Source organism: Microtus ochrogaster, chromosome 4 (genome assembly GCF_000317375.1).
Source record: "Microtus ochrogaster isolate Prairie Vole_2 chromosome 4, MicOch1.0, whole genome shotgun sequence".
Taxonomy (NCBI): Eukaryota; Metazoa; Chordata; class Mammalia; order Rodentia; family Cricetidae; genus Microtus; species Microtus ochrogaster.
Window position 1 is genome coordinate 15,668,343 of NC_022011.1, and position 14,178 is coordinate 15,682,520.

Below are 14,178 nucleotides of genomic sequence, written 5' to 3' on the forward strand. Positions count from 1 at the left end.
AACTCAGGACCGCGAGGGGTACACCCACATTCTGAGACAATAGGGATGTTCTTTCGGGAATTCACCAAGGCCAGCTGGCCTGAGTCTGAAAAAGCATAGGATAAAACCGGACTTGCTGAACATAGCGGTCAAATTTTCTTTCTTTCCTTTGAAATATGCTCAGAATCTAGTTACCTTGAATCTATTTCTTCCTACTAATCAAAGCCCTATGTCTTTACCCTGAATGATATCTTAACCATTTATTATTAAAACATTGCTAATATCAGGATTTGATTATGTGTATGTCAGAGTGAGTTATGTCTTACCACTGGAGAGGGTCCCCACTTGGTCTACAAGGACATACAAGTCCTGGCCAAGGCTCATAATGCATACTCTTCACACATTACACACTAGTTTCATACACAGCTTTGTTCTTATGATCCTGAGGCCTTTGTACTTGGCTCTACTTCCTCCCTCTGATCATTTCTGAGATAGATGTGTTCATTCTATTCAGGCCCCATTAAATGCTGGTGTCTCAAAGGATCCCTCCATGGTCGTGAAATCTTTCATTCTTTCCTCCAGGCCTCCTGCTAGCTCCTTGGCTCATTTTAATGTCCCCACTAGATGGCATTATGCTTTCTTTTCATCTCGTTCTGATTTTTGGAAGTTTTTGTTTAGTTCTCAGGTGTGCTCTAGGTCTTAAACCACTCTGGGGTACACAATGATACCTCAGCACACACTTTATGGGAGAGGAAAGCCCCACCTAGAACAGTGCTATCAGGATTAGGGGCAATGAAGGTCCCTGTGTAACGAATGCAGAAGAAGACTTATTCCTGAAAGCTCACGCTGAGCTCCTGGTCAATCTGTGCTCTTTAGAACCTGCTGTGACATATCTGTCCATATTTGCACCCTATTTTCTTGCAGCACAGGAGATGAACACAGCCGGGGGAACTGGGGCCACCTGGATCAGCTGGCTGCATTACGCTGGGTTCAGAACAACATTGTCAACTTTGGAGGAGACCCAGACTCTGTGACCATCTTTGGAGAGTCAGCAGGAGGTGAAAGTGTCTCTGTTCTTGTAAGTGTCCCTGGCACCAGGCCTCATGCCTAGACTTTATGTGACCATTAATAGGCTCTCTTGGAGGCCAGTCAATACAGCCATGGTATTTTTGCTCTCCTTGAGTTCAATTTACTAATTATACAATATCAGATAGTGTTGAGCAAAGGGTCAACTTTGACCCCAGAAAGCTTAGAACTGGGGTTTATGCTGTATCATCCATTTCTTCTGGATCAGTGACATAGCCATCTTTTCTTGTAGAGGCTCTTCTTCTTTGCTAATCACTTAGCATTGGGACTTTACCAGTCTAGGGAACTAGGAGTTGATAGAATACAAATAGGGAGAAGCAAAAAAAATGAGTTAGACAGAATGTCATTCAATGGCTACAAGATAGGTCTATGTGTTGGGGGGACTTGATATCAGACAAGGGTTTCCTCTAGGTGATATGAGGATTTATCTATCCTTAGAGGCAGAGCACCTGGGTTTGAGGAATGAGAGGTTGATAAAGGTGGCTGAGGGGAAGAATGAGCCAAGTGACAAGTGGAGAGTAGAACAGAGGATGTGGGACACGGGGACACAGTCCAGGGGACACAGTCCAGGGGACACAGTCCAGGGGACAGTGATGTGTCGTGTTGGTGTGGAAGTAGGCTATGGATACTGAGGACACAGAAGGTGTTGGGAGAGGTAAGGAACTCTTCGGCTGCCTCAGGGAGGAGCACGGGGTTATCCCTATGGCCTCCTCTATCTACAATGTTTAAGCACTTCCTCTTAATATTGCAATATAGTGTATTAATTCTCCCAAAGCATTAATTCTCTTATGTAAATTATCTTTTATAATTGAATGATATTCCATGGTTAGGATGAATTTTTTTTTACCTATTCAATCTCCTAATAATGAAATTTCGAGTTATCTTGGCACAGTTTTCTAGCAAGAGCCTGCAGCTAGATGAGTCACAGGCTTTAGGGGAGAACATATGTAACTGGAGGTTTCTCTCTCACTTACCAGTTCCCAAATAACCACTCCGAAGCTTACAATAATTGCAAACTGTTTGGTCTATTAGCTCAGGCTTATTATTAACTAGACCTTACAATTAAACCAACCTATTTCTATTACTGTATATTTTACCTCAAGCTTCATGGTTTATTACCTCACATCTTGTTTCTCTGGCAGTTGCTGGGGTCTCCCTGACTCCGCCTTCTTTCTCTCCATATCTCGCTTGGATTTTCCACCTGGCTTTATTCTGTCTAGCTATTGGGCAAATTAGCTTGTTTATTAACCAATGATAATAAAACATATTCACATCATCCCACATCAAACATACTGCTATTATTTTGCTAAATGAGCATAGTACTAAAGCAACCTCTAAGAATTTATCCTCATACCTACAGGTTAGTGCATTCTCTCAACCCTCACCAGAGAAGCATCTTTTTTTTTTTTCAGTAGATGGTGATGAATGCAGAGACTTGAAACTAGACAGGGTGCCGAGAATAAGAGACTGCAGGATGTGCAGCAACCCTAAATGGGTATCTATATCATACTTCTTCTCCCAAGACTCAAAGATCATTGCAGAAGAAGTGGGAGGATTGTATGAGCTAGAGGTGGTGGATGACGACAACACACAGATGGTGTGATAGGGCAGCTGCACATGTTAACTCACAGTAGTCATGACAACAGGCACAAGGCCTGTGAGAGCTCAAGGCAGACAAATCTCAGCACGCAAAGGGAAGGGTGGCATGGAGTTCTACCTCTATCTGAGGAGCTATTGCAACTGATAATTACTGGGACAAGAAGTGCTAGTTTTCCTTAAGACAGCAGTTCTCAGCCTGTAGGTTGTGTCCCCTGTGAAGAGTGAATGACCCTTTCACAGGTGTCACCTACGGCCATCAGAAAACACAGATGTTTATATTAGGTTCCGTAACAGTAACAAAATTACAGTTCTGAAGTAGCAACAAAAATAATTTTATTGTTGAGGGTCACCACAGCATGAGGAACTGTATTAAAGGGTTGCAGCATTAGGAAGGTTGAGAACCACTATTTTAAGGGGTTATCTCCTGGTAGGTAGAATAAGCTCCAGTGGCCAAAACTTCAAGACCATATGGACTTTGTGGGTTTAAAAAGACAAGGACACAAGTTGGGCAGGTAGGGAAAAGGGATGGGCCAGTGGGGAACTGGGAGAGGAGAGGTGAATATGATAAAAACTCATTGTATAAAATTCTTAAAAAATAAAAAACCACAAATATTCCATTATAAATATCATGGGGAGTCTTAGATTTCTCTTTTGTAGCTCCTTTATCTTACACATTTTAATTTTTGTTTCCTTTCTCTACTTTGGCTCAAACCCAGAACCTCAGGCATATGAGGTAAAACTTTAGCTAGGCTCTTTTTTTGGGCGCGGAGGGGGGGGGTCAAAATAGCTTTTTATAGGGTTAATTCTAAGAAATAGAAGTGCTTAAATGGATTTGATGTCAGGGATTGCTAACTCTCATTCCAATAGTTTTGTCATTATGATTGAGTACTTAACTTTCTGTTCGGCTTCCTTCCAAACTCTGGTTCCACACCAGTTTCTCTCAGGAACTCGGCCATACAGGCAGCCTGAGATGCTTTCTGGGATACACAGTTGTGTCTATAGCGTACCAAAGTCCCCGGCTGAACAGCCAGGGCCAAGAAGCAGATAGAGGGAGACTTCAAAGGCAAGAGAGGCACTGACCACTCCTATGAATACAAGCTCTGCTTCTTCCTGTCAGGTGTTGTCTCCTCTGGCCAAGAACCTCTTCCACAGGGCCATTTCTGAGAGTGGTGTGGCCCTCACCCCTGGTATGGTCAGGAAAGATGTCAAACCTGTCGCTGAGGTAAGACCTACCTTAGGCAGCTCCCATGCTTTTTCTCTTGCTCTTCTGGAGTCCTTGGCAGTCTTTCTTGCCTAGAGATTCAGGTCTAAACCACACGAGGTCCCAGTGCAGAGAGAGGAAGTGGACATGAGCCCTCAAAAGTACTGTTCACAAAAGGAAAAAAAATAGTGTTCTCTGACTGAATCTCACTGAATATACAATCTACTAGTAAGGGCAGGCCCCATACAGGGCCAACACAAAATGAACCCAGTAACATTTTTGGAGGGGTGCGTGTGTGTGTGTATGTGTGTGTGTGTTGTGTGTGTGTGTGTGTATGTGTGTGATAATACTTGGTCTGGGCATTTGATTTCCAGTTTTGTGATTCTATGAGGTTTCTGTTTGTGAACACACGTGTCACTGCTTCTATACGTTTCTACTGCTTTTTCTTTGACCTTTTCCTATTTGTTGTTATAACCCTCCTCCTCCTCCTCATTATTGCTACTATTATTACTATGAGATATATTATTATATATTATCACGAGAGAGAGATGGGAAGGTGTGGAGGTAGGAGAATCTGGGAGGAGTTGGGGGAGGAGAAACTGGAATTGGATATATCGTATGACAACATTAAAGATGCTCAATGAATACCAGACATGAGAACGGCTGAGCCAGAAAGCCTGCAGGGCTCCACTCAAACCACATTCCCTAAGTTTGGATATATCTTCATATAATTTGTGCTGCCTAGGCTTTCTATAAATTGTGACATATAGAGATATGAAACCTTCCTTCACTATATCCCTGGCACTAGCTTTCCTTATGAGGCAAGTGCGATAATCACTCTTATTTACTGGTAGAAAAATGGACAGGAAATGACCAGAGAGTGGAAGAGGCTGTTGTGAAGCACACAGTGAAATTTAAGGTCCCTTGCTCTTCACTGAATTGAACACAGCTCGTGTTAAGTCCTCTGTTTTGACAATTGTGCCCATTTTTAAAGTTCAAGTAACAGAGATATGGATATAACGCCGTTATTTCAGTTAGAAGCCAATGTCAACCTCTGCTGGTCACATGCCTGTGGGTCCAGAGGGTTTTCAAGGACTCCCTGCCTTCTTCAGAAATCAAAGATGGCAGCAAACCCTTCCGTCTACATGGATGGAGGGAAGAGCCATTGATCTTGATCTCTGCTGGTACTTTTGATTTTGTATAGCAAGTTGCCATTGCTGCTGGGTGTAAAACAACCACATCAGCTGCCATGGTTAACTGCCTTCGCCAGAAGACAGAGAACGAACTCATGGAGATCAACCTGAAATTGGTAGGTATTCTCTTCTGAGTGGCCCCACCTGTGCCCTTATCTCAGGACATACCTATTCAGCTGTACCTTGCTTTGAGTGGTCTGGCTGGGAACGTTCTCATCTATTAGAAGCCTTTTGATCCAAACTTGGAAATTTATCATTCCATGTTCTTATGAAATATCATGACTATAAGAAAGCCCCAAAGCAGCAGGTATTACATTACACTACAAATGAAAATTGTTTAAGAGGGCTGAGGATGTGACCTGTACTATAGCACTGGCACAGCCAGGGCAAAGTCCTCAGCTCTTCAACAAAACAAAATACTACAACCATTTCTATCCTAAAGAAATAAATCATCCTATTAATGTTTCATATCTATTTAAAAATTAAAATTCCCCCTTCCACAAATAATTACTGTTATGAATTTTAAGATGGGGTTATTAAGCACATTTTAAAAAAGGATTGTGCCACAATTTATCTTCACTTCTTAAAATGTTTTCTAAGCAATAAACTATTTTATTATTATTCCAATAATAATTATTCCAATAATTTAGATTTTTATGAGATTCTTTCCCAATTTTGGGAATAGACCTCCTATTCTTCCTTCCCTCCCTCCTTCCCTTCTTCCTTCCCTTCTTCCGTTCTTTCTCCCTTTCTCTTTCATTTTTCTAGACAGAGGTTCTCTGTATAGTCCTGGCTGTCTCAGAACTCCCTCTACAGACCAGGCTGGGCTCGAATTCACAGATCCGCCTGCCTCTGCCTCCTGAGCCTGGGATTAAAGGTGAGTGCCAACATGCTAGGCTTTTCCCCCATACTATTTCTTTATTTGTCATCCATCCATCCATCCATCCATCCATCCATCCATCCATCCATCCAGTGTAGCTAATTTTTTATTTCTAAGGTTATACAACTACAAAATCTCTTCTTTCCTTTTCATCCATCCAAATGCTTTCATATGTCCTTCCCCACTCTCCTTCAAATTTGTGACCTCTTTTCTCACTAATAGTTATTGCATAAATATATGTATTTGTCTATTCAAACATATTCCTAAATATAACCTGTTCATAAAATGTTTCTTGTATTTATGTTCTCAGGGCTGATCATTTGGTACTGGACAGTCAATTGGTGTGCTTTTCCTGGGGACGGCACCACCTCCCTTAGCTGCCGACTTTCCCCAGTTGCCTTTAGTTCTTTGTGTAGGATCAAGGCATTATAGGCGTTACCCTATCCACTACAGTAGATGGATCCTAGGACTGAGTCTCAGATAGAGGCCAGACCTGAGAGCTAAGCCATAGAATTGTGAACACTGCAGTCTTGATGACCACACTACAGAAGAGCATGGTTTAGACAGGTCATTGATATTGTTAGGGTTAGGGTTTGCTAATTGTAAGAGAACAAGAGGCAAGAGGCTTCAGACAGAGAAAGGAAAGAGCAACAGAATCTTCAGGTGACTCATGTCTTGGGATGTGGCACTCTGGAGATGTTATTGAGAGTCCACACGGCAGCTTTCCATGTTTCTGTACTGGCGTCTTTCTGAAGAACATTTATCTTCTTGTCACGTTAAAGACAGAGCACTTCACAGTTATGTCCCATTTCCTTCTAAACTGTCTAGTCCCAGCATCTGATTTGAATTCTGTTGCATTGACAGTGTGCGTATCCGTCTTTGGACTAGTCTCTTAAGTTCAGGGCCATGGTGACTCAACTCACATGCAGATGTCTGAGTTGAAAAAGTGAGAGCGGGGAAGGGTGGGAGAGGGACAAACCAGTTCTCTTTTGATGGCCCGTTCTACCTCCTGCTCTATCTCACCATTGTATCCCTGCTACCAAAGTCATTTTATTGTTTCTTTTTTCCTCAAAGGAGAATTGGGGGTGTAGTTACCAGGGGAAATGGGTAGGTAGAAAAGATAAAGAATACCCTAGGCATAGGCATTAGTGTCTTTCCCAGAGCTCCAGCAATCTTGGCTCTGAGTCTGAGACTTTGCCCGTTTGATGCTATCTTCTCTCATCCTAGCCCATGCCAATATTCAGAGAATTCTGTGCAGTCTTCTGTGACCTTGGACTTACGTAAGGAGGAGCCAGGAGGGAGAATCTGATACCTTAGGGATGATGGCCAATGGATCAGCTCTTATACATGGCGACCACCTCACCAAAGTCTCTACCTCTATCTTCACAGAAACCTTTTAAGGTCAATTTACTTGGAGACCTCAGAGAGGTAAGGACCTTTGCCCTCTGAATTATCAGTTTTTAATCTTCTTAGTGTTATTTTATGTTGAACTATGAATGGAGAATTTTCCTGTATAAATTCCTTGTGTGTATACTTGATGCCCTACGAGGGAAAATCATTTTTCAGGGTAAGATGAGGATAAGAGTTAAGTCCTGCCTGACTCCTACTTCAGTGCTCCCTGTCAACAGTATATCCCCCGCTAGATTCCCCATTCCTGTTTACATTTCATTCTTCCAAAATGGCACTGCTGGGAAGAGGCTCCGTTCGAACCTTCCACTGCCTATGGCATCTCCATTTCAGTTTTGGAATGTGTGACCAGGGGGAAAAAAGATGTTATGTGCTCAGATTTAAGAGAGAAATGAAGCTGGCAGGTGGTGGGAGCCTTAGTTAACAGCACAGCATATCCCGAAGAGGAAGGAAATGTATCTGTTTGTCTTGCTCTGGGGAAGAACCGCTCTGTGTGCAGTGTGGTAAAGCTGGGCGGGATGGAAAGGTAGCCGTCTGCAGACACGGGAGCTGGTTAACTATTTCTTTTGTTCTGAAGGTTTGGGTTTTCTTTCTTTTTCCTCCCGTCTTTACCTCTTTTTGGAGATGATGTCTCCGTCTCTAGCCTGGGCTAATCTGGAATTCAGAATGTAGCTCAGGCTCACTTCAAAATCCTAGCGATCCTCCTGCATTAGGTTCCTGAATGTTAAAATTTCAGGCATGGGCCACTAAGCCCAGCTCATGATGATGAATTCTTTTTAAAAAACATGATGTTAAGCATGCTTGTGAGACTGAAACCAAAAGGAATTTACAGTTGAGTTACTCGGATCAGGAAATGTTAAACCTTTCCTCGCCATTGTATTTTATAAATGCTGCATGCATTAATAAACCTAAACAGCATAATGCATTTATAAACAGGAACTCCCACACAAATAAGAACTAATGGAAACTTTGTAACCAGAGGCTCCTAGGGTTCGAGAATTCCAACTCTAGATTTCTCCTTGGAGCAGTGACAGTATTTGCTAATTTCATATTTACTGCAATTTTGAAGACATAGTTACTACGAAGAGCAATATCGCCATAATTGTGTAATATCTATATGTATACGTATGTATTTATGTGTAAATAAATGTTAATTATTCTCATATCAAGTATATTTTAATTTAAAATGAAGATGCTATGCGCACTCCTCTGCATCATTATTGCTAGCTCCCAGTTGGAACTCTGTCCTCGTGTCTCAGCCCCCTTGTCAGGACTCCAAGTCTCTGTGACTATGGCTCATAGCTGCCAGAGTCTGGGTACTGGCCTTGCATTCACAAAGGTAGGAAGGTAAGCGTTCTCTGGGAAGAAACAATCACAGATATTGTATTGTTTTCTCCCCCAGAGCTGCCCCTTCCTGCCGACTGCAGTTGATGGAGTGTTCCTGCCGAAGACTCCAGAAGAGATCCTGGCTGAGAAGAACTTCAATACGGTCCCCTACATGGTGGGCATCAACAAGCAAGAGTTTGGTTGGCTTCTTCCACTGGTAAGAAAGTACAGACGTCATGCGGACACACTCTTCCACCCTAAGTCATTTGCTACCTCTTCTCTGAGTCCAGAGAAGTTGAACTGATTGTCCTGAGTAGACATTGCCATGAAAATCTTCTCCAAGATGGTTCAAATGTCTCCTGGAGGGTTCAGGCCTCAAAGACCTCGTCATGTATCACATAATACTCTGTCTTCCTATTAAAGAGTCCTGAATTGACCCATAGAGATACTAATTGTGCCTCTCTCAGAAGGATGTCAGATATGGGAAGGAGCTAGAGGTTCAAGAGAGCTGGGCCTGGCGTAACTGTTTCCAGTTTGCATGTGGAGTTCCAGGTCCTGTGGATCTCCACATGTGATCTAAGGCCCCTCGGTGGATAGATAAGCCAGATGCTAGCTAAAGCAATAGGATAGGCTTTATGCAGTAACATGACTGCAGTAAGTTAAACAATCAATCATGACTGGAACTCACATCTCTGACACTAAAAGATAAAGATGACTTCAGGATGAGCTGAGAACAAAGAGGGCACTGCAGTTGAGTCCAATGGCTACACCCAGGCTTTGTGGACTAACAGTCACCTGCAGGACAACTGTCAAGCCTTCTTCACGATAGGACTCAGGATTGTGAAGTGCAGTGCTCATGGCATTCAAATACCTTTCCAAGGAGACTGGCAGTCTGGCCAAGACTTGTCTCCCCCAAGATGTTATTCAAACATATTTTGAGTTATTTTTATTGTTTAGAGATTACTTTCACATCCTTGAGAAAATATTTTGAGTCTAGGAGTCATATCCCAAGCAGGAAAATGGTCGACAATTGAAGCTTTTTAGAATGACTGCATCTGAAAGCATCACATTTTCTCAGACAGGCGTTGTAGGAGGTTCTGCTTATTCCAGGGTGTTCCTTTGGCTGCTGTGCTACTTGGCCATGTGATAGTCCTGTCTCTGAGTGTAGAGGTTCGGATATGACCAGAGCATGCGTAGAGTTCTGCAACTCGCACTGCAGGAGGATTTCAGAGGTCACCATGAACACAAGCATCATGACTGATATTGGTTTCCTCTGTCACCTGAGTCTGAGGGATGTGTGTTCTATGGCCTCTGTCCCTGAGCTCTCTGCTTCTGTATACATCACCGTTGTTTAAATTTTTTCTCATCAACTGGAGGACCAGCATACCCCATAGATTAACATGTCAAATACACACACATACACACACACACCACACGCACATGCGCACAGGCACACACATGTCTGTGTGCACGTGCTTTAGTATGTTTTGAGCTTCTAGATGTAAGTCCTTTTGTCTCACTGATTTTTTTTTAACTCTTGGAAGATCTATGTTCATTGAGACCTAACAAAGAAATTTCATGCTTTTAATTGAGTTCATTGGCTTTCTTACTGGGTTCTTTCTGTTAATTCTTGAAGATTCTCAAGTTCTCAATATTTTTTTTTCAACAGATTATGGGATATCCACTCTCTTCAGGCAAACTGGACCAGAAGACAGCCACATCTCTTCTGAGGAAATCGAGTCCCTTTCTCGTAAGAGGCTGATGGGGGATTGTGAGAACTGATGAAGAAGCACAAAGGGCTGGGGGATCATCTCAAAGAACAGAAACACCAATGGCACACACATATGTAGGCTTGGGGTTCTGTCTCATTTTCAGGCTTTTAACCCTTCATCAACCTAGCAGAGACTAAAGGGTTAAAAAAAGGTTCTTGATCAACAAAGACGTATAAACTGGCCAAAGAAGTCACACTGCTTACCATTTAGGATAGGGGTTACTTCCTTGATCCATTTCAGAATGTCTCCGAGGATGTGATTCCTGCAGCCATTAAGGAATACTTAGGAGGGGCAGAAGACCTTGTCCAAAACAGAGACCGGTTTGTAGACTTGATCGGAGATGTGTTATTTGCCGTGCCATCTGTCATTGTGGCTCGTCGTCACAGAGGTGAGACCTGAGGGTTGTGTTGCAGAGGGTCACTAGCATCAGTATTAGTTTCTGACCCGTTTATCTCCGAGCGCGGAGAGATGCAGACACTGCTGAGAGTTAGGCCCTAAGTCTTGGTTCTACATGATCGGGGATGTGTACTGTCCTGCTGTATTAACTGCTAGTAAGTAGCTCATGCTGAGGAAAAGACCCAAATGAATGCAGTTAATTCAGAAGGTGATTTTGGAAAGCAGCAGCCAGGAGATGAGGAGGTGACCCAGGAAGATCAGGAGGCTCATGGTGACACACTACCACACTCGTGTTCAGCATAGATGGTGGAGGCTGGAGAGTGCCAGGGAACAGTCAGGAGCTCCTTTTGGAGCTGGAAACCTTGATACCATCCAGATTTATGCCTCCACGTGAATTGAACATGGATCGGTGTCTTCTCAGATGCCGGAGCCCCCGTCTACATGTATGAATTTCAGTATCGCCCAAGCTTCTCATCGGATCTGAAACCTGAGATGGTGACGGGTGACCATGGGGATGAACTCTTCTCAGTATTTGGTGCCCCATTTACAAAAGGTAATAGCTCCTTCTTAGTTATGGAGTCTGGAATTAGAAGGCCTGCGCTCCAGTCTTTTTTGGGTATCCTTGAGAGAGTTTCTCCTCTTTGATCTTAGTTTCATGGTTCAACAGAATGGAGCTGAGGTAGCTTGAGCAGTCCCTAGTCTTTCCCTGCCCAATGGGCATGTAAGAGGGCTGTGCTTGTGTCTCCAGTATATAGTCTCTTAGAATCCTGACCTGTAACTTCACCTGCAGGGCATTGCTTGAAAAAGAGAGTGCTGGTAGTTTCCTACTCATAGGGGTATGGGGAAGGCTGGAATTTGCATTAACTTTGAGTTAGGCATAAAGTGTTTCTCCATATGCCACTATTTATTTAAAACTCACATATTTTTAGCTTATGCACTATTTGAATATTTTCACAAATGTCTACCATACCTTAACTCTCAGCAGTTGCATGTGACTCATGACCTCTCTCATGGCACACCAGTGTCTCCATGGCACACCAGTGTCTCCAAGCTGAATTACCCAATGGATCTTCACATTTCTCATATATTTCAGACTATTAGAGGTGTGTGTGTGTGTGTGTGTGTATGTTTGTGTGTGTTTGTGTGTGTGTGTGTGTGTGTGTGTGAGAGAGAGAGAGAGAGAGAGAGAGAGAGAGAGAGAGAGAGAGAGAGTCTTAAAAAAAGACCCAACAGTCAATAGCAGTCCTACAAGGTAGAGAAAGCCTGCTGGCATCTCATTCTCATGGGAAAATCTGAAGATGCAGCCTAGAAAGCAAAAGCATCCAGCTTACTAATGAACCACATGCACACTGCTGAATGTGTGAAATTGGTCAGGACTTTATTCACATGCAGATTTTCACCCAGTTGATATGGAATAAGAGTACAGAACCCACCACGGTAAAGGCTGTATGGCAGAGATGCTGTTGGCCTATGGACCACTAGGAGCAACTAAGGGCTTTTATCCTCTTCCTCACAGGGGGTGCCTCAAGTGAAGAGATCAATGTCAGCAAGATGGTGATGAAGTTTTGGGGCAATTTTGCTTGGACTGGGTGAGACTGGTGGACAGGGTTAGTGGGAGAAGTAGGATGTTATGGGGAGACAAATGGGGAAGTAGTGGATTTTAAAGTTTGAGTGGACAAAGGCCTGAGCATATATGACCATAGTACTTTGACAATGAAAGCTCTCCAAGAGTGGTCAGGCTGTCCAAGTAGATGGAGCGCTCCTCATCCCCAGAGCGGTAAGTCCCATGGCAGCAATATATATCCATACACCGAAGATCCATCCAATTTAGAGAGAAACACGGGAACTACATAGCAGATTTGAGAAACTTTGATTTTGATTCCAGGAACCCCAATGAGAAGACATTGTCTGCATGGCCAGAATATGATCAGAACGAAGGATACTTGAAGATTGGTGCAACCACTCAGGCAGCCCAAGGGCTGAAGGATAAGGAAGTGGCATTTTGGACTAAAGTCTGGACCAAGGAGGAAGTCGAGAAGCTCCTCCAGGAAAAAAATTGAACTTTTAAAAGTGGGAATCCCAGCTAGCCTTGGGGGGAGGGCAATGCAGCAAAGGCAGAGTTAGACCATGTGGTGTTTATAGATGAAAAGGCTTCTTGTTGTGGGGACTTCAGAACTGTGTGTGATGGGACATGGGAAGGCAAGAAAGATGGGATGCCTATCTCATGGCCCCAATTCGCAGAAAACTCTCGCTCTTTTAGAGCCCAAACCACTGTCTGTGTCATGTCTTTGGCTCCAAATGAAGGTACCCTTCTCTGGCAGAGGAGGATGAAGGAACTGAAAAGTGAAAATGATAAAAACCATCACAGGAAGACAACACCATGGGGGTGGGGGTGAAGGAAGAGTTTTCCTGAAATATAGAGGTAGACAGGGACTTGGGAGGAGGGAAGTGTGAGTATTAACTAGCTCACCCTCCCTCTCCAGATGGAAACACTCTCCTGCACGTTTGGAGAGTGACTAGACGCTATAGTTTACTAAAGCGCTAAAAGCTGCACACGAGCTACACCAAGGGTATAGAATTCCTGGAAACCAAAGACCCAAGGAGGAGATTCCATCCATCACAGATTCTTCTCCATGAGGGGCTGGCAGGTGTCCATGATTAACTGGGGACAGTAGAATGACCGAATAAAGATTGTCCCTTGGGTTCAGGTTCACAGTGATTGGAGAGACGATCTGGCAATTAGCAGCACTTGTTGCTCCTCCAGAGGACCTGGGCTCAATTCCCAGAACCCACATAGTGGCTCACAACCATCTATAATTCCAGTTTCAAGGGTTCTGATGCCTTTTTATGACCCCTGTGAAAACCAGGCATGTACCTGGCACACAGGCATAAATGTAGGTCAAACTCTCATACATATACAACAAGCAGACACACAAACACGGCAGATCACACAGGAACAAATCCCATGGCAATTGGAGGGAAAATAGCAAGGTGATCTCCCCTTTGGTTCTGGTGAAGACTTATTAAGAACACAAAAAGGGAAATGGTGACAATTCACACTCTTAGCAGGGGAGGGGAAGCTGTCATGGTTGGAGATCACCATAGATCTTTAAGTGTTGATGTCTTAGGGCTTCTACTGCTGTGATTAAACACCAGGATCAAAAGAAACTTGGGGAGGAAAGGGTTTATTTTATCTTACAGTTCTACATTACAGTTCATCACTGAGGGAAGTCAGGGCAGGAACTCAAGGCAGGGAGAGATGGGGAGGCAGGAGCTGGTGCAGAGGCCATGGAGGAGCGCTGCTACTGGCTTGCTCCTTGTGGTTTGCTCAGTCTGTTT

At 43.5% G+C, this 14,178-nt stretch overlaps 1 protein-coding gene across 1 annotated transcript in view; it reads left to right on the forward strand.

Annotated features, from left to right (window-relative positions):
- Positions 1 to 12,899, forward strand: part of LOC101981776 (liver carboxylesterase 1-like) — a 28,427-nt gene extending 15,528 nt beyond the window's left edge. The window contains exons 6-15 of the mRNA XM_005345636.2: positions 904 to 1,057; positions 3,782 to 3,886; positions 5,070 to 5,174; positions 7,328 to 7,366; positions 8,748 to 8,888; positions 10,341 to 10,421; positions 10,684 to 10,831; positions 11,261 to 11,392; positions 12,356 to 12,428; positions 12,725 to 12,899. Of these exons, the coding sequence (XP_005345693.2) occupies positions 904 to 1,057; positions 3,782 to 3,886; positions 5,070 to 5,174; positions 7,328 to 7,366; positions 8,748 to 8,888; positions 10,341 to 10,421; positions 10,684 to 10,831; positions 11,261 to 11,392; positions 12,356 to 12,428; positions 12,725 to 12,899 (1,153 nt within the window). The remainder of the gene's footprint in view (positions 1 to 903; positions 1,058 to 3,781; positions 3,887 to 5,069; positions 5,175 to 7,327; positions 7,367 to 8,747; positions 8,889 to 10,340; positions 10,422 to 10,683; positions 10,832 to 11,260; positions 11,393 to 12,355; positions 12,429 to 12,724) is intronic.
- Positions 12,900 to 14,178: the final 1,279 nt, after the last annotated feature.